The 23,961-nt window shown below is 38.4% G+C and overlaps 1 protein-coding gene across 6 annotated transcripts in view; it reads right to left on the reverse strand.

Moving 5' to 3' along the window:
* Ppp4r3a (protein phosphatase 4 regulatory subunit 3A) overlaps nucleotides 1-23,961 on the reverse strand; it is a 44,329-nt gene that overhangs the window by 11,047 nt on the left and 9,321 nt on the right. For 3 of the 6 annotated variants that reach the window (XR_001780474.2, NM_211355.2, XM_017315174.2), the window contains exons 2-9: nucleotides 18,182-18,237; nucleotides 14,529-14,627; nucleotides 7,869-8,486; nucleotides 5,295-5,372; nucleotides 5,075-5,191; nucleotides 3,013-3,129; nucleotides 1,076-1,207; nucleotides 879-981 (exon numbers count right to left, since the gene is read on the reverse strand). Coding sequence is in view for 4 of the 6 variants with exons in the window: in NM_211355.2 (NP_997594.1) it covers nucleotides 879-981; nucleotides 1,076-1,207; nucleotides 3,013-3,129; nucleotides 5,075-5,191; nucleotides 5,295-5,372; nucleotides 7,869-8,486; nucleotides 14,529-14,627; nucleotides 18,182-18,237 (1,320 nt within the window). In the remaining 2 variants the exon portion in view is untranslated. Of the gene's footprint in view, nucleotides 1-878; nucleotides 982-1,075; nucleotides 1,208-2,973; nucleotides 3,130-5,074; nucleotides 5,192-5,294; nucleotides 5,373-7,868; nucleotides 8,487-14,528; nucleotides 14,628-18,181; nucleotides 18,238-23,961 lie in introns of all 6 variants that reach the window. The other 3 variants (XR_003950076.1, NM_001160214.1, XM_017315173.1) reach the window with 1 other exon arrangement.

Raw genomic sequence — 23,961 nt, forward strand, 5'->3', positions numbered from 1 at the left:
ATGATGTTTTAAATTAAACATACTACATCGTGAAATTATTAAGGGAAAATAATATATGGGTTTTTAGAGCCTCAACAGCAATTTCCCAATAATGACATTAAAACTACTCTTTAAACACACATACATAAGTATAAGTCCTAAGGAATAAACGATAATAGTTTGCCATTTACCATGGCATACACTTGTGATCCCAGCACTGGGGAGACTGAAACAAGAAGACCTGAGACCAACATGGATCCCATAATAATATCTTTCGACCAACCGACCGACCAACCAACCAATCGACTGACAGACTACGGAAACAAATTACTTTCTTTTGTAAGTACTTTTCTGTGATTATGGTGCTTTTAACAGAATTCACCTTAAAAGTCTCTTGAAAAATACATGAAAAAAAATCCCAATCTATTTATAAAATTTTAAAAATTTATTTTATTTATGAGTATTTATGAGTATACTTCAGACATACCAGAAGAGGGCATAGGATTCAATTACAGATGGTTCTGAGCCACAATGTAGTTGCTGAGAATTGAACTCAGGACATTTGGAAGAACAATCAGTGCTCTTAACTGCCGAACCATCTCTTCAGCCCTATTTTTTATTTTATGTGCATTAGTGTTTTGCCTGTATATATTTCTGAGACTATGTGTGTGTGTGGTGCCCACAGAAGCCAAAAGAGTGTCAGATGACCCAGGACTGGAGTTCAGACTGTTGTTAGTTGCTGTATGGGTTCTTGAAATCAAACCAGGGTCTTCTGGAAGAGCAACCAGTGCTCTTATAATCCTTGAGTTACTTCTCTAGCCCTAATGTCTTAAATTTAGTTACACAGCTAAGCTTTGAGCTTCATAACTCAAGAAAACTATGAACCTCTAGCATCTTACCTTTACTAGGCTTGTCTTCTGTTGTATTTGCTAGTAAGGGAGCAGTGAGAACATGCATACAGTGCTTGTAGAAGAAACCCAGAAATTCAGTCTTTTCTGTTTTCTATGGATTCAAAAACACTTTGATGAATTTCAACTATTTTGGTTAGCAATGAAACACATACTACTATGAAAAAGGAGAAATGGCTATGACTTACATTGGCAGTGGCTAGCATGTTCTCTGGGTCAACTAAAGTTCGAAGCAGGCCCATAAGTTGGACTGCCCCTCCAAGCTCGGGATCTGTATCACAAATCATATGTTCTATAATGAGGTTGATGAGCAAAATATCCTGGCGATAAAAAATAAACATAATACAGATTACTAAAACAGATATTATAGAATTACAGCTAGAATGACTGATTCATTTAACAGGATAGATGGAAGTTTCTCTTTTCCCTGATGGGTAGTTCAAAGACAGTAAATAGTACCAGAAGAATTTTAAAAGTACTCCCCCACTCTCTTTGAGACAGGGTCTCACTGTGTAGCTTTGGCTGGCCTGGAACTTAAAGGCCCTACAACTCATGAGAGATCCGCCTGCCTCTGCCTCCTGTGTGCTGGGATTAAAGTAGTGTGCCACCACATATGGCTTTTTCTATTATCTTTAAACTCATCTGATTAAAGAAGGGAGGGGGTACCAAAACCAAACAAAACCACTCCACAAAGGTGAGGTTTGGTGTTAAAACATGTCTTGCTTCTGTACTAACTCCATTTGCCTGCTGCAGAAAACTCATGAGCTTCACATTTATGACTTCAAAATAAGAATACTTAGCTAGAATTTATAAATCTCTTTTGGTTTCACTGCATTTATTTTTATAGTTTTCCTTTATGGAAATAATAAATTGGATAAAATGAGACTAGAATGTACAGAACAGTAGTACATTATGTGGATTTTAAATGCCCAAGAAAACCAACTTCTGGTTTCCCTAAGGACCTTTTAGGGTTGGTGTTTTTGGCCCAAGGGATATATAAAAACTGAGGGAGATAAAGCTAGCAAGCTCCTGCTATTTGTCTATATATGCTGTGGTAAAACAGACAAGGACAAAGAAAACACAGACAGTATATGGAAATGACTGGAAAACGAAATCCAGAGGCCTAATGCATGTTTGTGAAGTGTGAAGACACACAGGCATGTCTGCTCACCCAGTGGCTACAGGGCCTACAAGAACAGCCTTTAGTTTTAATTACTCAAGATATTCTGGTTTTTAAGATAGGAGGACTATTTCATAGAAGGAAAATGTGACATAAGATCCAGCAATTCATGGTACAGTTCTGCATGTACTCTACGACTATAATTTTAAAAACAAACCATAAATATAGACATTATTAGGCATTCAACTTCAATCTGGCACAGTAGATTTTTAAAAAGTAATAGAGGCTGTTTCATTTTGTAAGAAACACTGCAAGCTGACATTCTGTAGACTTCCTTCCCCTAAAGGAGACATCATTTTCCCATTCTCAAGGAATTCAAGATAGCTTAATCTATTGAGTAAAAAGTAGCTTCTAAAACTTTGGAAGGAATATAAAAACCAGAAGCATTAGTTTAATAAAACAGAGTGGAAGAGCACACACATTCAGGCTTCTTCACAATTATGTATCACACACTCAATTTACACTACCACAGTCTAAGCTACTTTTAAAGCCAATTCACCGATTCTAATCTCTGATTAAATACAGCCGCAGCATACAGGCAATAGCTTGTTCTTATTCTTCCCTAATACTTTTCAGGAGCCATATTTTATCTCTTTCATCCAGTTTATTCTGAGAATCCACCTCTGGTAGTGCTTTCCAATGAAAGTTACTCATAGTCCCACATTCAGAATGGTCAATTGATTTAAGGGTTTAAATAAAACATTATAGCCAAGTCAACTTCACAATTAAAAAAGTTGAAGTCAAATATAATAAATAAATTTATAAACTAAGGCAGAGGAAACCAAGGGGAAGAATGCACTATCTGGCATTATGACTACCTGTTCCCCAAAAGTAGTTTAGAAATACATAACCCCAGCGATAGCCTCCTATGCATAAATACTTACTATTAGTGTAAATAATATTTACCTTGCTGGTTATTTTTTGCTCTGTTAACTTCTTACTTACATCATCATTCTGTTGTGCCTCCTGCATGACAAACTCTCGTACCATGGATGGATTATATTCAACCAAGTATGAGAATATATCCGTAGCAGCACTTCGCACCTGTGTATCATCCATGCCCTGCAAAGTGAAAGTACCAGTCTCTTATAATCTTAACAACTTTACCAATGAAATTACCACAAAAGGCTACGACATACAAAAACAAAAAACATCTAAACGGTTGCTGGGGAGGAACTCTTTTTGTTGGTTAAGCTGCTTGATGTTCCAGCAAACAACTCCCTATACATGCTTGCCTGTATACGCAGCCCTACTTAAAACCAGTGGGTCATCAGAAAAAAAAAAAAAAAAAGAAAAAGGAAAACTAAAAGGACATGAAAGGAAGACGGGGTTCAGCAAGAGTGGGATGGGAGAAACATGATCTCAGCACACTATATTTTCAAAATTGTAGACATTTATCTAAGGGTTAAAGAGACTGATTGGTAGATAGAGCACTTGTCATGTAAGCCAAAACAAAAATATACCACTCATCTCTCCCCACCCCAAAACAAAGCCCTAAGTTCAGACCCCAAGAACCCAAGTACAGCCGGGGATGATAGGGCCCAAACTGTAACCTCAGTACTCCCATGGAGGCGAAGATAAAAGAATCCCTGAAGGTCCCGACCGACTCTAGATAGCATGTGACACACAGCAACATAAAGCAAGAGACTTTCTAGAAAGCAAAGATTGGTAACCAAGTAATGCTGTGACCTTGAAATGTTCAGTGTCTTGTGTGGTCATATTTAAATATACATACACAAACTTTATTGGGGGTAGGAGGCATGCAGCATAAATACTAAGGTAAAGGGTAAATCTTAGAGGCAATGTCTCTCTGCTGTCTACTGCTGTGCTGCATAGTCAAGGCTAGCTGTCCTGTAAGCTTCTGGACAATCCTGTCGTAGACTCCCATCTAATTATGAGTTCTGGGATTACAGATATATCTACATATTTACATATATCTGACCCATCTCCCCAGCCTCCTTAAGATATATTTAAAAGGGCTGGAGAATGGCTCAGAGGTAAATAGCACTGACTGCTCTTCCACAAGTTCTGAGTTCAATTCCAGGCAACCACATGGTGGATCACAACCATCTATAATGAAAGCTAGTTTCCTCTACTGATGTGCAGGCATACATGCAGACAGAATATTGTATATATAATAAATAAAGATATATTTTAAAGCATTTATTTAAAACAAACAAGCAAACAAACAAACAAACAAACAAACAAACAAACAAAGGAGGGGGGAGGCCAGGAGTGCTTGAATTAAAGGCATGGTCATGAATTATAATGTTCATTGCCTTTTGTTTTAACATTTCATTTGATAGGCTACAAAGTGAAGTATTAAAGAGGTGATAGGGCTGGAGAGATGACTCAGTGGTTAAGAGCACTGACTGCTCTTCTGAAGGTCCTGAGTTCAAATTCTGACAACCACATGGTGGCTCACAACCATCTGTAATAAGAACTGACACCCTCTTCTGGTGCTTCTGAAGATAACTACAGTGCACTTAGATATAATAATAAATATATTTTTAAAAAAAGAGGTGATATTGTTTGTTTGTATGTATGTATGTATGTATGAATGAATGAATGACAAGGTCTCACATATGGCTCTCAGTGGCCTGGACAGGCCAGCCTCAATCTCAGAAATTTGCTAACCTCTACCTGAGATTAGAGCTATGTACCACCACACCCAGCAGGAAATTATTTTATCCAAGCAGTTGGTTAGTTAAACACGTGGGCGATTATAAACACTGGGATTATATTGCTTCTGCTAACTTTATGTAATACATAGCTAGTATTAAATATCAGCTACACTCAAATAATCTGCTCATTATATAAAAACATTTGGCTATATATATGTATACAGGTGTATATGTAATTATTAAAGAGGTCATTAAGAGAGAGAGGCGGTGCATGGGAAGAAGGAAAGGAGGACGTGGTATCATTTCAAACAGTGACCTGGCATCACACCCAGCTTTTGATATGGGCTCACAAGGTGGTTCAGAATGAAGATAAGCAAACTTACAAGGATGACTTCTAAAGCTGGTAATATGCCCATATTTGACAAAGTCTTGAAAAAAGCATCTCTGTTTTGGGGTTGTAGCGTTTGAGAAAATGCACAAAATTCTTTTAAAAAGTTAACCTGAAATCAGGAAAAAGGACAAGTGTTAAAAGGTTAATCTAAAATTAGAAAAGGAATGAGGTTTTTACTTCTTTGCCCTCCTAGTATTTTTCTGATTTCTTACCAATTCTTGTCTTTTTTCCTCATCTGTTGCTTCATCTGTTAGTTGTGCAAACAAATCTGTCAGAAATTTTTCATCTTCCTATGAAATAAATGACAGATATAAGTATCTTACTGGTAAGATTGTATAAAATACAACTTCATCATGATATAAATTAGCCTGATAAAGCAAAGATGACAATTTTTAAAAAAAGGAAAAAAATTTAAAAGGTACATGTATGTATGTATACAACTGCCAAACATGGGGGTGCATACCTTTATTTTCTATACTAGGAAGGTCTCTGAGCTCCAGGCCAGCCAAGGCTACATAGTGAGCCTTTGTCTCAAGCCAAAACCAAAGATAAATCTCGAGATTTCTATCAGAAAGATTATCTTTGTACTTTGACAAGACTCTTTCCAACCATAAAGTAAAAGTTTCATACCCTGCAGGTCAGGGATTTCTCCTACTCTACTACTACTGTATAGTATATACTGTACACTACTAATGTATACTCATTCATTTGCATACAGTAGGTCAGGCAGTATGCAAATGAATGAGTATAGCTGTGTTACAATGAAATTTGGCCTAGGGGCAAATACTTTAAAATCACAGCACTGTGAAATCACCCAGCACCTAGCTTGGGTGGGGTGGGGTGGGGTGGGGTAGCTCGAAACTTGGGAGGCCAGAATGAGCTTCAGTGAGATCCTGTCTTAGACAGTCAAATAAAACAAACACATACAAATGCAGACAGTGTTTGCCAAGCTCATTGTTCCAGGTGAGCTAATGGTAAAAATTAAGGATCTACAACCTCCTTCCATTAAGGATGAAAATGAAACTTTCTTCAAGTTTCAAAGACATATAAAATGATTCAAGTTTTTAAAATGTTAAAATTACAGCTCTTAAAAAAATCTATTATTTAAAGATAATTATTATAGCCTTTACCACACTAAATTATTTGAAATAATTATTTAACACATTAATATTTAATTTAACATATTAATTTTGAAAAAGCCTCAAAAGATTCTATCACAGGATATTTTTCTGAAGTAACAAGCCATACAGATCAGCTCTGGTACCAACTGAATTTTCCTCATTACATTTCTCGTCTACATTTCGACAATTAGATTTAAATTATTAAATCTATTTCCTTAGCTACTAACGAGTACATGCAATGCTACTCCAGCAAAAGTGTAAGTACATGATGGCTACAGTGTAGGTCAGTCTTTTTTTTTTTTTTTTTTTTTTAAAGAAATTACATTTATATTTTAGAAGAAAGGGAAGTGGTATGCTGCAGAGCACATATGGAAGGAAGAGAATAACTTTTGGAAGTTATATTTCCTAGCATTGAGCCATCTTGCTGGTTGTAATGTAATAAGTAGTATATTCACTATGGTAGATGTTTAGCAAACATTTTCTCTATGACACTCAACTATAAAGCTGGTTACTTTTAAGAAAGTATAAATAGGCATAAATACACATGATTCTGATCATGTTTTCTTCTTTTATCAAAACTAATGGCATCCAATTTCAACATACATCGCAGCTTAGCATCAGAACATTTAATGGTATCACAGAGGAACTCGTCAATGGTAAAGTGTGTAACTTTGTATGCATACATGGAAAAGACTGGTAGGGAAAATTATGCTTGAGGGGCTGGAGAGAAGTGTTTAAGAGAGCTTGAGATACCAGCACCTAGACAACTGGGAATGGTCTTGTAATGGCCCCCACTGAGTAGGGTTGGAAACAGGGACAAATAAGGACACACAGTTCAGAGAGGAAACCCTCTGGCCTCCCTGCATACAAAGGTGTGTCTACCTGTAAACACATGTACAAATATTACACCATACCCACATGAAATAGAAAATTTCTATTATTTAGTTAGAATGGACTAACATTTTGTCAAGTACTATGTGACATAGTTCACATTCAAATCAATCATTAATAGAAATCCTTTTTAAAAGCTCCTAAGTTTTACAAAAACATTCAACGCTTTACAGTAAGGTTTCACTTGTTCTTCAGATACGTCATAGTATCCTTTGGTACTAATATGACCAATCTTCAGATGTGAAACTCAAGAGGTTAAACAGCTGTTCAAATCACATAGCAGCTACAAAGTAACAACTAAGTAGAATCCAAACTGCCAATACTCTCAACTATTACAAAAACACACTTTTGGGAGGGTCCCATGCACACATGGTTACAGGTACCTGATATGGAAAATAGGACCAAACTCCTCTTCTCTAGAAAAACTCTAGTTTCATCAATTAGTGTTATTACCATAAATTGTTCCCTTTGTAATTTATGATGTCTGAGACTAAGTTTAGACTTCCAATGCATGCTAAGCAAGTGCTATCACTCTTGCCATCCCTATCCAGCAGACAACAGTCATGAGGTCTCATTATCATAATGCAAATTAATATTGTCAAAATATTTACCATAATATCACAAGATTAAGTTTCAATGCAATGACTTAAGAAATTATTATTTTTTTGCTTAAAAGCATCATTAACATTTCACTTGTTATCAATTAAAGCAGGTACCTTTTTATAAGTGAAGGAGGGACAGACGGGATAGGTAATGGAGAATGACCCAACTTACCTGTAACATACCAACGATTTCTACCTTGTTGAAAAAGATAAAGGAGTGAAGTGTTGATAACATGTTTTCTTCGAAGACTGAAGGGGTAGGGAGAACCATATCTTGTATATACTGAACTCTGTATGTCTGATGAATTTTTTGTTTCAGCTCAGGATCTGATATGGGAATTACTTCTTTAAACTTGGCTGTTTTTGTTAAAAATTCCCTGTGTTTACGTGGTTGTGATAAAGTTGGGTCATATTCCAAGCATCCAATGACGTCCATTATACATTCCTCAGAGAACATAACTTCAAAAAGAGCAGTTCGATTCAAGAGGAAGATCCCTTTAATAATTTCATATAAGTGGTGCAGTCCTTCAATGTTTTCCAAATCCTCACACACATGAAAAAGCTCTAAAAGCTTTTTAATATAACCCTCATTTTCCAGTGCTAGTGCGAGTTTCTCACGTCGGAGGGGGGAAGGTAAAGATGATGCCACAAGCTCTGCAATTTCCTCAAGTCGACTTAACTCACATGACGGCAATTCTAAACCTGGTGAGGACATATCATCAAATCGCTCCTCTTCAGATTCATCTACCAGGTCCTGAGTGATGTCCACTGAAGGGTCCTTTCCTTGAACCTATAAAAAAGATTTTGTGGTAGTTAACAAAATTCAAACAGTAAATCTAAACAATAGTCTTAGACGAAGGACACACTATTAAAAACAAACAAACAAACAAACAAAACCCCCCCAAACTGTAATAAACAAATTTCAAGTTTTAACAATCTTTTATCAAACTTGATACAACTATAATTGTAATTACAGCTGTAATTCTCCAAATGACATGTTTTCATGTTTATGAAAACTGAAAGTCGAGGAATTAAATAAACAGCCTTCTGAAGTACAAGTGTCAGGAGCGAGTATCTAAGACAGCCTAAACTGAGACTGTAGTTTTAGAGCCACTTCAAGACCTACACACAGTGGGCCAGTATCAAATCATCCAGACAGTCTTCTGTCCATGCCTTTTCTAACTAGGGAAAGAAAATCCAGAAAACATGCGTATAAGTGTGCCATATACTGGATACATGCAATATTTAATGTCATTGTAGAAGTTCTAAATATAAATATAAGAGAGACTTTAAAGAGATGGAGAGATGGCTTAGTGCTCTTCTGGAGGTCTTGAGTTCAAATCCCACAACTACATGGTGTCTCACAACCATTCGTAATGAGATCTGATGCCCTCTTCTGGTGTGTCTAAAGAAGCTACAGTGCACTTACATATAATAAATAAACAAATCTTTTTGAGAGGGGGGGAAGAGAGAGAGAGAGAGAGAGACTGACTGACTTAAAAACAAGTAGTTAAGACCTTACTGCTGAAGACACCACACATGTTGGTTGCAAGACAGAGAAGTCGGGCAGGAACTGGGTTGTGTGCTGCTGTAGAACACTTAGCACCCAACAGTTTCACTTTGCTATCTAACTCATCTCAACACTAAGTTACCAGACAAGATGAGCTCGATAGTGGCAGATCTGTTCTGGGGATAACCAACTGCATTTTGACTAGATCTGATACCCAATCCAAAGAACAGAATTCACATCTGGTACTATAAATCTGGTCAAAAGCCATGGCTAGGGAGATCACAGGCTCAAGTACAACTAGTAGGTATCTTGGTAAATGGACATGATGTGTTTGTTGAATTTCCGTCTAAAAAACTATTATTGTCCATATATTAATACTGCTGTCAGGTCTGGTGAGAGAAGTTTGTTTTTTTGACTATTAATGTTCACCCATAAATTGGACATCTCTCCAAAGGGTGGTTCAGAAAACATCACTGGAGAAGGAATAGAAAGAATATAAAAGCCAGAGGGGGTGGAAATGTAGTTACCATAGATCTGTCTTCTGGGAATGCCACAGCATTCTTGAACTCATAGCAGCTAAGACTACTTGCAATACTGGGACCACCGACATTCTATCATGGAAGAATGTGGGGGGTGCGGTGGGGGGAAGATCATGGGGCCCCATCACTCCCACCCACCCTGGGCATTCATACACAGCTAATGGTCAATGAGGCAATTGGAGAGGTTTTTCCTTCAGTGATGTAGGATACATCATGCGCTTCTAACAAACAACCTTAGTGAAACATGGACAGATGGATAAACTGAAAGGACACATAGATATCACTTAAGTAGAAGCGGGGTTCATTGAGAAAAGGTCTTAGTGGGAGTGGGACAAAAGAGGGTCTAAAAGTATCATAATGAATCCCATCATACATAACTAATATATGCTAATTTAAAAAGAAAAGAGGACTCAGAAGTCTTTACAGTTAAGCACAATTTAAGCGTAAAGATTGTAAAATGAAATAAATTTTGCTGAGTATTTAGAACATTATTAGATCAGCCCAGTAAGTCAAGCAGAATGGTAAAGGAATGTAAAAATTAGGTCCTACATAAAATTACTTAGCAGGAGATACAGTATAAGCTTTTAGTCCCAGTACTTAGAAGGGAAACAGATCTGTGAATTCAAGGTCTTCATATTGATTTGCACGTTAGCCAAGGCTACAAAGCAAGACCCTGGTGGTGGTGGTGAACACAAGGACGAGACAGACACATATGCACACGCTCGCATGAGCACACACATTGATAAGATTTTGCAAGGGTTGATGACTGATGCCTTGAAATATACTAGAAGGTGATATGACCTTGACTTTAAACCAGTTGGGCTGCACTACTTGAAAGAATGCCAGACACATTCAATTGCTACCAGGAATATTCAAGTTGACTCTTTGTTGTTAATTACATTTCATTACAGCTTTAGGTTCCTAATCCCTACACTATGTCTTTATCCACCAAGAAAAGAAAAAAAATTAGTTTTTTAAAATTCATAAACAGAAATAGAGACACTTGAACTCAGATCTAATAATTGCTAGAAAGAGGATACTTGAAAATGGGAACATTTTTAGCCATTTTAACATAAAAAATGATGAAAGGGCTCCAAGAAAGAGAAACATAGGATCTAGAAAACTATTAAGTCAGAACCCACAAAATAGCATGTACCTGAGGCCAGGCTGTGGTGGCACACACCTTTCATCTCAGCACTCGGGAAGCAGAGGCAGGTGTATCTCTTCAAGGCCAATCTAGTCTACAGAGGGAGGGTTATAGAGACAGCCAGGGCTATAGAGAAAAACCCTGTCTCAGAAAAAAAAGTAACCCAGAAATGATACTTGATGGATATTTTCTTAAGGTAGGGCTTTCTTTGTATCCCAGACGGACCCCAGAACTCTTTCTGTATGTAAGTTTAGCTTAGAATTCCTACTGATCCTCTCAATATTGCCATCACAGGCTGGGATTACAACGGTATGAGCTAGCATACCTGGCAAGAAATGACAATTTGAATACAAGCTGTATGAAGTTGGAAAGGAAAACTAAGAAAAATAAACATAAAGCACTTAGGAAAGTTATTATAGCGAAAGCATACAAATAATGTATTACTTGTGTTGCAAAAGAAGATAAGTTAAAGCAGCAGCAGCAGCAGCAGCACTACCTGGCATCAAAGATTAAGGAAGCTGGACACAGTGGTACTCTGTGGCCTCTAAACTCAGCACTTAAGAGTGGAGGCAGGAATAAAAAGGTCAGCCTTAGCTACCTAACAAGTTCAAAGTCTGGCTGGGCTATGATCCTGTCTCAGAAACAAACAAACAAACAAACAAACAAACAAGACAAAATACCTCCCAAAACAAACAAAACAGCATAAGCTGGAAAGATTGCTCAGCAGTTACCAGTACCTTCTGCTCTATCACCCTGATTCAGGTCCCAGCAGTCAGGTTGGTTAGCTCCCAAATATCTGTAACTCCAGTTCCAAAGGGATCCAATACTCTCTTCTGGCCTGACACTAGCACACACAGACATAAACACTCTCCGCCACACAAGCATACATATAAAAATAAATCTTAAAAACAACAGGGAATAGATTCAGAATGTAACCTAGATGAAAGAGAACTTGCTTAGAATGTAAGAGGTTTTGAGTTTAATCCTTAATATAGGGTAATAAAACTCAGGCATAGTAGCTTACATGTGTCATCCCAGCACTCAGGAGTTAGTGGAAAGCACCCACCTTTAAGATCATTAGTCTGAAATCATCCTCAGCTACACAGGCAAGCTCAGGACCAGTCTGGGCTATATGACACCCTGTTTTAGGAAGACTAATGAAAGGTATAGTAAAGATGAGACAATATTAAGATGAGCTGCCAGGCAGTGGTGTCCCACACCTTTAATTCCAGCACTCGGAGGCAGAGGCAGGCGGATCTCTGAGTTCCAGGACAGGCAGGGCTATACAGAGAAACCCTGTCTTGAAAAACAAAACAAAAAAACAAAACAAAACAAAAAAAAAACCAACCCCCCCTCCCCCCAAAACAAAAAAAACCCAAAACCACTGTAAAATTTTGTTTATCAGGGGCTACCTGTGGGGTTGTTTAGGATGGGGATATCTACAAAGCTGCAGTTGGACAAGAGGAAAGGGTCCCTTGATGTCTTCAGGTCTAATGAGGGCATATTGGTAACAATGTGTCTAAATGTGTTTAAAATAATGTGTTCTAAAAGTTCTAATTGTTCTCCCCAGAAAAATGGTAAGAAATACAAGTTAAATTGGTTGAATTTAGCCATGACATAGCACATGCACCTCACTATGTACCATAGTTATGCTCAATTTTATTTATGAGTTAAATAAAATGAACAAATGTTAAATATTCTCAGTCAACAAGAGAACAGAAGTCAAAATTACAGCCGGGCAGTGGTGGCACACGCCTTTAATCCCAGCACTTAGGAGGCAGAGGCAGGCGGATCTCTGAGATCCAGGACAGCAAGGGCTTGACAGAGAAACCCTGTCTCGAAAAAAACAAAAACCAAACCAAAACAAAAAGCAGAAATCAAAATTACAAGATTTCATGTTCTATCTATCAGAATGGCCACCATGAAGAAAACAAATGACAGCACATGGTGGCAAAGATGTAGAGGAAACATTGCTGGTGGGAACATAAACTAATTTCAGTCATTATGGAAATTCATAGAGGTTCTTTTTTTTTTTAAAGATTTATTTATTATGTATACATTGTTCTTCCTGTATATATGACTGCAGGCCAGAAGAGGGCACTAGATCTCATTATAGATGGTTGTGAGCCACCATGTGGTTGCTGGGTATTGAACTCAGGACCTCTGGAAGAGCAGCCACTGCTCTTAACCTCTGAGTCATCTCTCCAGCCCCCATAGAGGTTCTTAAAATAAAAACAATAAAAGCAAAAAAATAGAACCATTACATGATGGGAGGTTTTTTTTTGATTAATATTTTTTTAATTAGGTATTTTCCTCATTTACATTTCCCAATGCTATCCCAAAAGTCCCCCATACCCACCCACTCCCCCCCTTTGGCCCTGGCGTTCCCCTGTACTGGGGCATATAAAGTTTGCAAGTCCAATGGGCCTCTCTTTCCAGTGATGGCCAACTAGGCCATCTTTTGATACATATGCAGCTAGAGTCAAGAGCTCCGGGGTACTGGTTAGTTCATAATGTTGTTCCACCTATAGGGTTGCAGTTCCCTTTAGCTTCGATGGGAGTTTTAATACCCCTAAATAAACATTTGAAAGAATTTAAGTCAATATATCACAGATACTTGCATGTCCATGTTCACTACACCATTTAAATAGCTAAGATAAGGTGTCAGGCCCAGAAGCACAACATCACTAGGTGCGTGGATAGCTCAAATATGGCATATATACTCAATGGATTTTTATTCAGTTGTAAAGAATGAAATGACATTTGGAGGAAAATGGATGGAACTAGAGACTATCATTAAGCCAGATAGACAAAACTGTTTCTTTTTATAGAGACATAAATGTAGAACAGGCTCTTGATCAATCCGGTAAGAAGGGTTTCATTTCCTTTTTTTGAAACAGGGTTTCTCTGTATACCCCTGGCTGGTCTTGAACTCAGAGATCTGCCTGCCTCTGCCTCCTGAGCATGTGCCACCAAGTTTGCTCTTCTTGCAGCTGTCCCCAGCTCTATTGACATCTTTCGTCTTGCTCAGGCCAAAACTTGAATCATCTTTGGCTCATCTCTGCAGACTGTGCTGTTCCTGCCTTCAGGATCTGCTGAGCCTTGCTTGCTTCTCACTCCCCACATCTCTCACCTGGGTATCTCCCCTTTGCCCCAGTTTATCCTTAGAGCACAGGGGCTGCTATGTTTTGGATAAGTGTATCCTGAAGGCAGATCTTGTTTGTTTTTAAGATTTATCTATTTATTATATGTAAGTATACTGTAGCTGTCTTCAGACACTCCAGAAAAGGGGCAGATCTTGTTACGGGTGGTTGTAAGCCACCGTATGTTTGAATTCAGGATCTTCGGAAGAGCAGTCTGAGCCATTTCTCCAGCCCGAAGATGGAGATCTTAAGGGGGAAGCAACAGATAATGGAGAAGAAGAAAGATAAACTATGTGTTTTCTTTTATAGGCAGAATCTACTTGAGGAAAAAGGGGAAAAGGGAATGCGGGTGGGGTAGAGAAAAGGCAACAATGGAGATGTGAACAATGTACAACAATGTAGTTATATTTAAATATCATGAAACCCACTGTTTTGTATGCTGAATGAAAATTAAAAAAAAAAAGTGTATTTTTTTCTCTATGCTCATAATTACCTGACATATTTTCTCCCAAATTTCATCGCATCCAGCTTTTTCTTGAAAGCTAAGGGCCAAGTCATAATTTTCTGCTTCAGACCACACAATCAGAGTATCCTTTGAATAAAAAAAAAAAAAAAAGTCTGAATGACTACAAGTGTTACCACAAATCCTTCTAGGTATATATAGCAAATGAATAAAGTAACAGGCAATAGAAATTCAGAACACTGCTTTTTACATTTCCAACATTTCTACTGGTAATTATCAATGATGTTTTATAATTCACTCTGTCAAATCTATATAAGTGAAGCAATGTTTTAAAAATAAAAGTTTGGCCAATATATGAAAAACACTGTAAAGAAAATGTATGCACAAAACTTACATACTAAAAACCACACAATCCTCCCCCTGACCCCCCAAAACCCATTATACCAAGACAGACTTCTGTTTGTTTGTGCACATGGGTACAACACCTATGGAGGCCAGAAGCCAAGTCCCCTGGAGCTGGGGTTACAGATGGCTGCCATGTGGGTTGCTGGGAATCAAACCCAGGTCCTTTGGAAGAGCAGCCTGTGCTTTTAACTGCTGAGCCATCATCATGTATTACAGTCTCAATTACCCAATGTATTACAGTCTCATTAAAACGTCCAACAATCCATCTTCATGCCCTCAGCTGTCAACAGCTGTTCTTACCTATGGCTTCTTTAGCCTCTGAAACTATCGGTTAAGACGGGAATGAATAAGCCATGCCTCTAATCCAACACTTAGGGGGCTGAGGTAGAATGACTGCCCTGAGCTTGAAGCTAGAATGGTCTATAGAACGAATTCTAAGCCATGCTAGATATACTACAGCGTGAGATCTGCTCTCAAAACAAGCATGGTTAAATTTGTAACATGTGAGCCACTCATTTATTTACAGGTTTTTTTTTAGTACTTTCATAAATGCACCATGTGTCAAGAAATAGCACATTCCTAGCTTCTACCACCTTTCCCTCCCATTCCAATAGGACTTTATTTTATTTTTGAAAAATTGTAAGAGAGATGGCACAGTGGAGCATTTGCAGCTTTTGCAGAGAAGTAGAGTTTGGTTCCCAGCACCTGTATGGAGACCCACAATTGTCTGTTACTCCAGCTCCATGGAATCCAATGCCCTCTTCTGACCTCTTCAGGCAATGAGCACATATGTGGCTCACATATATACATGGATGCAAAACATCGGACACATAAAAATTTACATTAATTAGTGCATGTTTGTGAGAGTCTGTTCTCTCCCTCCACCAGCTAGAACTCAAGTTGTCTGGCTCCATAGCAAGTACTTTTACTGGCTGATTCGTCTTACTAGCCCAGAACCTTATTTTGAAATGGGGTCTCTAGGTGGCTTTGCACTGGGTTGGGTAGCTAAGATTAGTAGTACATGTCTTTGTACCTAGTTCAGGATTTTGTATTCTAAAAAAAAAAAAAAAAAAAAAATGGGGGGAGGGGCTAATAACCAGCCTAACATCAAAATAAAAAGGATACAAAGGTTCAATGAGCCTGTGTGCCCACAACAAAGTCTACGGCAATGATTAATTTGCATTGTAAACAGGAGAAGCTTTCAGGGGAATGAACTCCTTTCACTATGAGGCTTGAGTGGTTCTAGCTGCTAGGCTCAACAGAAGGAGCACTAAATTGTGGGTTCTTAAGGATGCATCAGGTGGCAACTGAATAGTTTCTGGAGCCAAACTGGAGATCCTGGACCAGCCTACATCAGCAATAGCCTGGGCCAGTCAGTCTCTAGCCAAAGGCTGAGTTCTCCCTAGGGATCCATGGAACTCCTCTCAACCCTAAAAGCCTTCAGTGAGTATCTGAGCTGGGTAATCTGTGCTTCTGGTATGCAGCTGCCCCAAGCTGCTGGAGGGACGAATTTGCAAGTCTCACAGTCCTTATCTATGTCCCTATAGTCTCCTCATGCAGCTCAGGAGCATTTCTGCCAAGTTTCCAGTCTAAAAGTGGGTCTGAGGATAGTATGCTTCAGTAGTTCCTGCTCCTGAACTCTCTAAAGCACCTACCTGCTCTCCCCAACATCTCAAATTATAAAAATTTATGTTCTTGATCCCAATGGCTTTGTGGAACACTCAGTATTTGTATATGTAAAATACTTCAAGATAATACCTGTATGTAGACTTTACCTTTAGGTTAGAAGGAAATACGAAGAGTACAGATTCAAACTGAAGTTATTTTAAAAAATTAACAGCGCTCTAAGGTCCTAGTGAGTTAGTATCAGACTCCTTTTCTATAAAACACTGTTCTAGAGGATATTCTAACATTCTGTCTGCAGAATCATCTATGACAGCACAGAAAGGAACTTCAGCCACATGGCTGTGTTATTAGTTGATTATTACACCAATGGTCATTCTTTCCTTTGGGTAGAACGAAGAAACCACTACTTTAATTTTAGAGAACCATGCATTGCTAGAATGTGTAGAACATGAACTCAGCTTAAGACAGCCTTCTTCTTTCTTTAAAATGTGGCTAAGAACTGGGGAGAGGCTAAATGAGTAAAGGCGCTTAGTTGCAAGTGTGACAATGCCCCCAAAGCCCAAGGCAGAAAGAACAGACTGACACCTGAGGTTGTCTCCTAATGTCTACATGTGCTGGTAACCATACTCTCACACAAAGTAAATTCAAAGAATGGGGGATGCCCCCAAACAGTAACCTAAAAAGGGCCCAAAGAAATGATTAAGAGCTTAGTGATTAAGGGCAATTATTGCTCCATCATGAGGACCCCAGCTATGTCAGGCATCTCAACTCCAAGAGATCCAAAATTCTGTTCTAACTCTGCAGGTACCTGAATACATGCATGCACATATGCATGCATGCAGACACAAAAAACAGTGGCTGGTGATACAGTCAAATGAGCACATGCTTGTCAGCCTGCAAGAGGCATAGAATTCTTTTATCAGCAGAAAAGAAAAGAAACAAAATGACAAAATAAACCAAGGCTACAGAGATGGCTCAGTGGAGTATTGGCAGCGCTGGGCAGTGGTGGCGCACGCCTTTAATCCCAGCACTTGGGAGACAGAGGCAAGCAGATTTCTGAGTTCGAGGCCAGCCTGGTCTACAAAGTGAGTTCCAGGACAGCCAGGGCTATACAGAGAAACCCTGTCTCGAAAAACCAAAAGAGTATTGGCTGCTCTTGCAGAGGCCCCGAGTTCAGTTCCCAGCACCCACATGGCAGCTTACAACCATTCCAAAGGGGAGCTAATACCTTCTTCTGACTGATACAATTCCTGAGGGCACCAGTCATGTGTGCTACATAGATATATTTGCAGGTAAAAGACCCATACACATAAAACAAAACAACAAAAAGCAAAAACAACACCTTTTAGCCATTAACAGACTGTAAAATTAAACTATGCATGTAAAAAGGTTCAGTATATATATAATGATGGCTGTCATCAAACTTGATACCCAAGTCTAATACCCAGAATAGAAAATCAACTTCCTCAAGTTGTTCTCTGACCTCAACAGGTACAAGACAGACAGACACGTGTTTTTTAACAGTGACACTGGCAAAATGTTATATAACCTGTTCTGATTTTATTGTAAAGAATCCAATGATAAACTTATTTAACCATCAAATTGAAAAGATGTGACACACAATACACAACAGCATAATTTTTTTTTTTTACCTGTTGTTTCTGGTATGCAGTGTTAGGATTTATTTTGGACTCTAGAAGAAGAGAACCTATAAAACAGGAAAAAATTGTTATTGCAAAACAGAAAACTAGATTTCCTTATAAGTAGTTATGCCTATTTTCTGTCAGTTGCATGTAAACCTTCAGTTAATGAACACATTTTTAAGAAATGTAATTTGGGGCTGGCCAGATGATAGTTCAGCAGGTAAAAGTATTCTTTGCAAGAGCTTGATGACTTGATTTTGATCCCAAAACCACCACAGAACTAACTATTCCTGAAAGCTATCTCTACATGCCCAACTTGGCACAGAGATAGTTTCACTTATACAAATAAAACAATGAATGCAATAAAGAAATTTAAATCCAGTAACTTGTAGCTTAAGAAAGCTGCTCACCTTTTTGGGATTTTTGGTGGTAGTACAGGTAAATTCAAGCCTCAAGCATATATATCTACTAGCCAAATTTACTTTTGTCTTTTTTGTTTTTATTTTGTTTTTACAAGACAGACATGATAATATGAAGAGTGAAGACTGGGAAGCAATAAAAACCTAACAATTTGGTAGTGGTGTTTACCTTTAATCCCAGCACACAGGAAGTGAAGGTGATAGGCCAGTCTGGTCTACAGGATGAATTCTAGAACAGCCAGTGCTACTCACAAAAACCTTGTCTAGACATCCCCTAACCCCCCGCCCCCCAACTAACCTAACAATTTAGAGAGCATAAGACAGCAAACCAGAAGTATGAAGCTAGATATTAATCTCAAAAAATTACACTAATTGCATTTACATAGCACAGTAATATTTCAATAAATATAATTAACATGTACTGATCTTAACCAGGTTAACAGACATTTCTATACCATTATTTTGTTTGGAACCTCTGAAATCCTCAGATAATCTGGGGTTAATAATGTCTGATATGCTGTATGACTTACAAAGTACTTTCAATACAGTGTGACCAGTGTCAAGACAAGAAATGTGGTTTTGTGGTTGAAAGAAATCACATCAAGCATAAGTATTTACTTAAGTAAAACTCAATATATGAAGGAGAGAGCAGTTTACAGGTCACCTTCAGAAGCCTTGCTTTTCTACTTTTCCTGCTTTTTCCTGTTGTGTTCTCACTATGTAACACAAAATTATGATCCTCCAACCTCAGTCTCTTGAAAGGCTCAGATGCACCATTATGCTCATCCACCATGTCTATATCCCTGACTCTCTGCATATTTTAAGAATGAAATTCTACACATCATCTCACCATCCAGTTCTAGTCTATCTGGAGACAAGAATATCTAACCGGAAGTTTTGGACTGAGAAACAGTTTCTTTTTTCTGCAGCAGGTCTCCTCCCTTCTCATATCACACTCTACAGTTGATTCAAACACTCCAAAAGCTGACAAAGAGCCAATGCTTACTACTTCCAAATTCACTTTGACCTTATTCTAAATGCACTTTGTGTTTGCTGAGAGCAGGGCTAAGGGACCACACTGGAAGACTCCATCTTATCCTCAGAACTTAAGGTAACCAAACATGTTTTTGTTTACCCACACCCACCAAATCTCATTTCTTAAGCCTTCTTTCTTTTTTGCCCCTTCCTAACCTCTCTTTTACTGAGGTTCAACCAAGAATTACTACAATTCAGGGAGAGAAAAGGTTTTAATCACCTTCTTTCCCCCCAACTTTTATCAAATTAATCATTTAACTCTATTCACAATTCTCAGATTTTTGTTTTACTGATTAAGACCTATGTTAGTGATCCATCACAAGAAAAATGCAGGAAAATTAACAGAATGTTTAGAACTTCTTTTTTTTTTTTTAAAAAAAAGATTTATTTATTATTATACATAAGTACACTGTAGCTGACTTCAGACACACCAGAAGTGGCGTCAGATATCATTACAGGTGGTTGTGAGCCACCATGTGGTTGCTGGGATTTGAACTCAGGACCTTCGGAAAAGCACTCAGTGTTCTTACCTGCTGAGCCATCTCACCAGCCCTAGAACTTCTGAAAATGGTAAGGTCAGTGGGAAAGGACACAGGGTAGTGGTACACTACATTCTTAGCATGTACAAGGGCAAGTTCAATCCCTGGTACTGTGGAAATAAACAGACAGACCTTGTCCCATGTCAACTACTTTTGTATGTTTTTCAATTTCTTTACTAGAACAAAAATTGCCTTTTATTACTTTTCACTAAAATGATGTTCAGGCCACCTAGAGGCTAAATTTATTTTTAAAGGATTAATGAGGACATATATGAGATTAGATTGAAAATGGTTTCTATGGGAAAATACAGGCATCTGGAGAGATGGCTCAAATTAGGACTGTATGGCTCTTCCAGAGAACCAGAATTCAAATCCTAGCACCCACCTCAGGCAGCTCACAGCCACCTGTAACTCTACAGGACTCTGCCTGCACCTGGATTCATGTCCACATACCACTCCACATACATATACTAATAAAAATAAATCTTTAAAAAAAAAATCCAGCTCAACAAACTCCATTAAGAATTACAACCTGAGCCTTTAATCCCAGCACTAGGGAGGCAGAGGCAGGCGGATTTCTGAATTCGAGGCCAGCATGGTCTACAGAGTGAGTTCCAGGATAGCCAGGACTACACAGAGAAACCCTGTCTCAAAAAACCCAAAAAGAATTACAACCTGAGCTGGGCTTGGTGGCGCAGGCCTTTAATCCCAGCACTCGGGAGGCAGAGGCTAGTGGATTTCTGAGTTCAAGGCCAGCCTGGTCTACAAAGTGAGTTCCAGGATAGCCGGGGCTTCACAGAGAAATCCTGTCTCGAAAAACCAAAAAGAATTATAACCTGAATCCTCAAAAGCAATCCACCTACATGTTGGGAGCAAGACCATCTGAAAATGAAACAAAAACCAATCTAACTCTAGAAAAATCACAAGAATTAGAACAAAACAAAAAAACACCAAAAATCCAAACAAAAAACTCCAACAAAACACACTCAGTTCCTCCCTTCCCCTTCCCCTTCCCCTTCCTTCCTTCCTCCCTCCCTCCCTTTCTTCCTTCCTTCCAAAACAGGGTTTCTCTGCACAGCCCTGCCTGTCCTGGAACTCACTCTGTAGACCAGGCTGGCCTCGAACTCAGAAATCCTCCTGCCTCCGCCTCTCAAATGCTGGGATTAAAGGCGTGCACCACCACTGTCCAGATTGTTTTCTTTGTAAAAAATAAAGTTATTTTAAGGGCCAGGGATGTGGCTCACTGGCAATGGTTGCTCTAAGTTCAATCCTCAGTACCACAGAAGTTTTATCTTAAAAGATGCATTACATCTAAAGGCAGAGAGCTCAACTAGGAAAAATGTTCTTTTTAAACTTAAGATTGTGTAATGGCTACAACCTTGGGGTGTCCTAAAAATTAAACTGTGGCTTTACCGTATACTTTGGGTTGTTGATTAAGCATGTATACGTTGCTTTAAAAAAGTAAAGTAGAAGTTAGAGAGCAATTAAAGAGCCAGGTTCAATCCCAGCACCTACATCATGGCTCACAACCATCTTCAGCTCTAGGGGATCTGACTTCTGGTCTCCGAGCACATGGTCTACATATATATTCATAAAATAATTAAAAAAAAATCACATATCCCAAGTGAAAGGTTATCTAGTGATATATCAAAAGAGAACTGCCAAACTTTACATAAATGCTATGACATGAAGATTTCCTACACAGTGGAAAAGATGTCCAGAATATCATTGTCTATTCTCAGAGATCACGGATGAATGCTAATGGAAAAACAAAGCCACTGAAATTTGTTCTTCCTGTAAAAGATGAGTCCCTTTCCACTGGAGAAAGGGATTAAATAAATCATGGGGTGTGACTGCTAAGCAAACTTCACCAAAAAGTAAACAAGTTATAGCAGGACCTGTATTTTCACTCAAAAAAGACCTAAGAATGTCTTAGATAAGCTCTAATAACTGTGTTAATACTGTCAACTGTCATCGTTAAGGGCATTAAAGAAGTTGTCAAGTTGGTGTTTATCATCCAAATGTCAAACGCATGTACAAATTCATGGATCTTGATAAAAATGGGATGCTCCAAGTGTTAAAATGAAAACAAATGTATATACTTTAACACACATGAAGCAATGTCTTGAAGCAGAACTACTGTGAATCAGGGCCAGTCTAAAAAAGGTGTGTGAACTTTGGTTCTTCTTTTTTTTTGTTTTCAATACTGGGTTTCTCTGTATAGCCCTGCCTCTGCCTCTTAAGTGCTGGGATTAAAGGCGTGTGCCACCACTGCCCGGCTGCTGGTTCACTTCTTGAGTTAGGGTCTCATTATGATGCTTCGGTTGGCTTTGAAATCATGTGTAGTGCAAGCCATTCTCAAATTCCTTGTTCTCCTGCCTCCCAAATGCTAGGATTTCAGGTGTGTCCACTTGGCTTATGAAAAGAAAACGTGTCAGTAAGTATTCTGCTTGTCTGCTAGTCTGTGGGAGGTATTCTGATTTTTTGTATAACATAAGTAGTTTTTTCACCAAATGCCTAAATGGGAGGCAGGGGGATTTCTGAGTTCGAGGCCAGCCTGGTCTACAAAGTGAGTTCCAGGATAGCCAGGGCTATACAGAGAAACCCTGTCTCGAAAAACCAAACCAAACAAACAAACAAAAAAAGCCTAAATGGTCATTTCTATATCACACATACACCCAACCATCTACCTATGTTATCTTTTATTTAAAAGCCAGGGCTGGGAAGTTGGCTCAGGGAGGTACTTACTTGCATGCAATCATGAAAACCTGAATTCCCAGTACCCATGTAAAAAACCTGGCATAGTAGCACACTTTTGTAACCCAAACACTGGGAGAGTGAAGACACGAATCTTGGGATTTGCCTACTAGCAGCCAGCCACCTTAGCCTAGTCTATAACCCCAGGCAGAAGAAAATCTGACTCAAAAAAAAAAAAAAAAAAAAAAAAAAAAAAAAAAAAAAAACCATTGGTCCAGGCGGTAGTGGCGCACGCTTTTAATCCCAGCACTCGGGAGGCAGAGGCAAGTGGATTTCTGAGTTCGAGGCCAGACTGGTCTACAAAGTGACCAGTTCTACACAGAGAAATCCTGTTTCGAAAAACCAAACTCAACAGCAAAAACAAACAAACAAACAAAAAACATTGGCACTGCAAGAATTACATTAGCACACAAGACACTGCAAGTCTTCTAATCCCTACAACAATTATTTCTCAGATAACAGGTCCTTTTGCATTTTCTTTCCTTTTTTTTTCCAGTAATGTTACAGAATTTGGACAACAAAAAGGGAAAAAAAAATGACCATTTCACTCTTACCCCCAAAAGCCTAGGTAAAATAATATTTAGAACATTGATTCTCAACCTGTGTCAAGACCTCACTGGTAAATGCCTATCTCCAAAAAATGCTTACATTGTGATTCATAACAATAACAAAATTAGTTTTGAAATTAACAAATAATTTTATAGTTGTGGGTCATCACATGAGGAACTGTATTAAAAGTTTACAGCATTAGGAAGGTTGAGAACCACTGATTTAGAATGTTCTGGGTTATTTGAGAAATGGGAAAAGACCTTTTCTGAAACTTCTTTCTCCTGTATCTCTTGGCTTTTTCTAAGAAACCACTTTAGAAGTCCAGCTCTGATCTCAAATCAAAAGATCAAAAGAAAAACATATCTAACCATTATTTTGATGATAATCAAACCCTTTCCAAGTGAATAAATATCTGAGTCTCAGTTTTAGTTTCCAATACAGTAAATATTAATGAATAAAATCATATAATTGTGTAAGAGCCTCAAAAGAA

This window comes from Mus musculus, chromosome 12, assembly GCF_000001635.26.
Source record: "Mus musculus strain C57BL/6J chromosome 12, GRCm38.p6 C57BL/6J".
NCBI classification, from domain to species: Eukaryota; Metazoa; Chordata; class Mammalia; order Rodentia; family Muridae; genus Mus; species Mus musculus.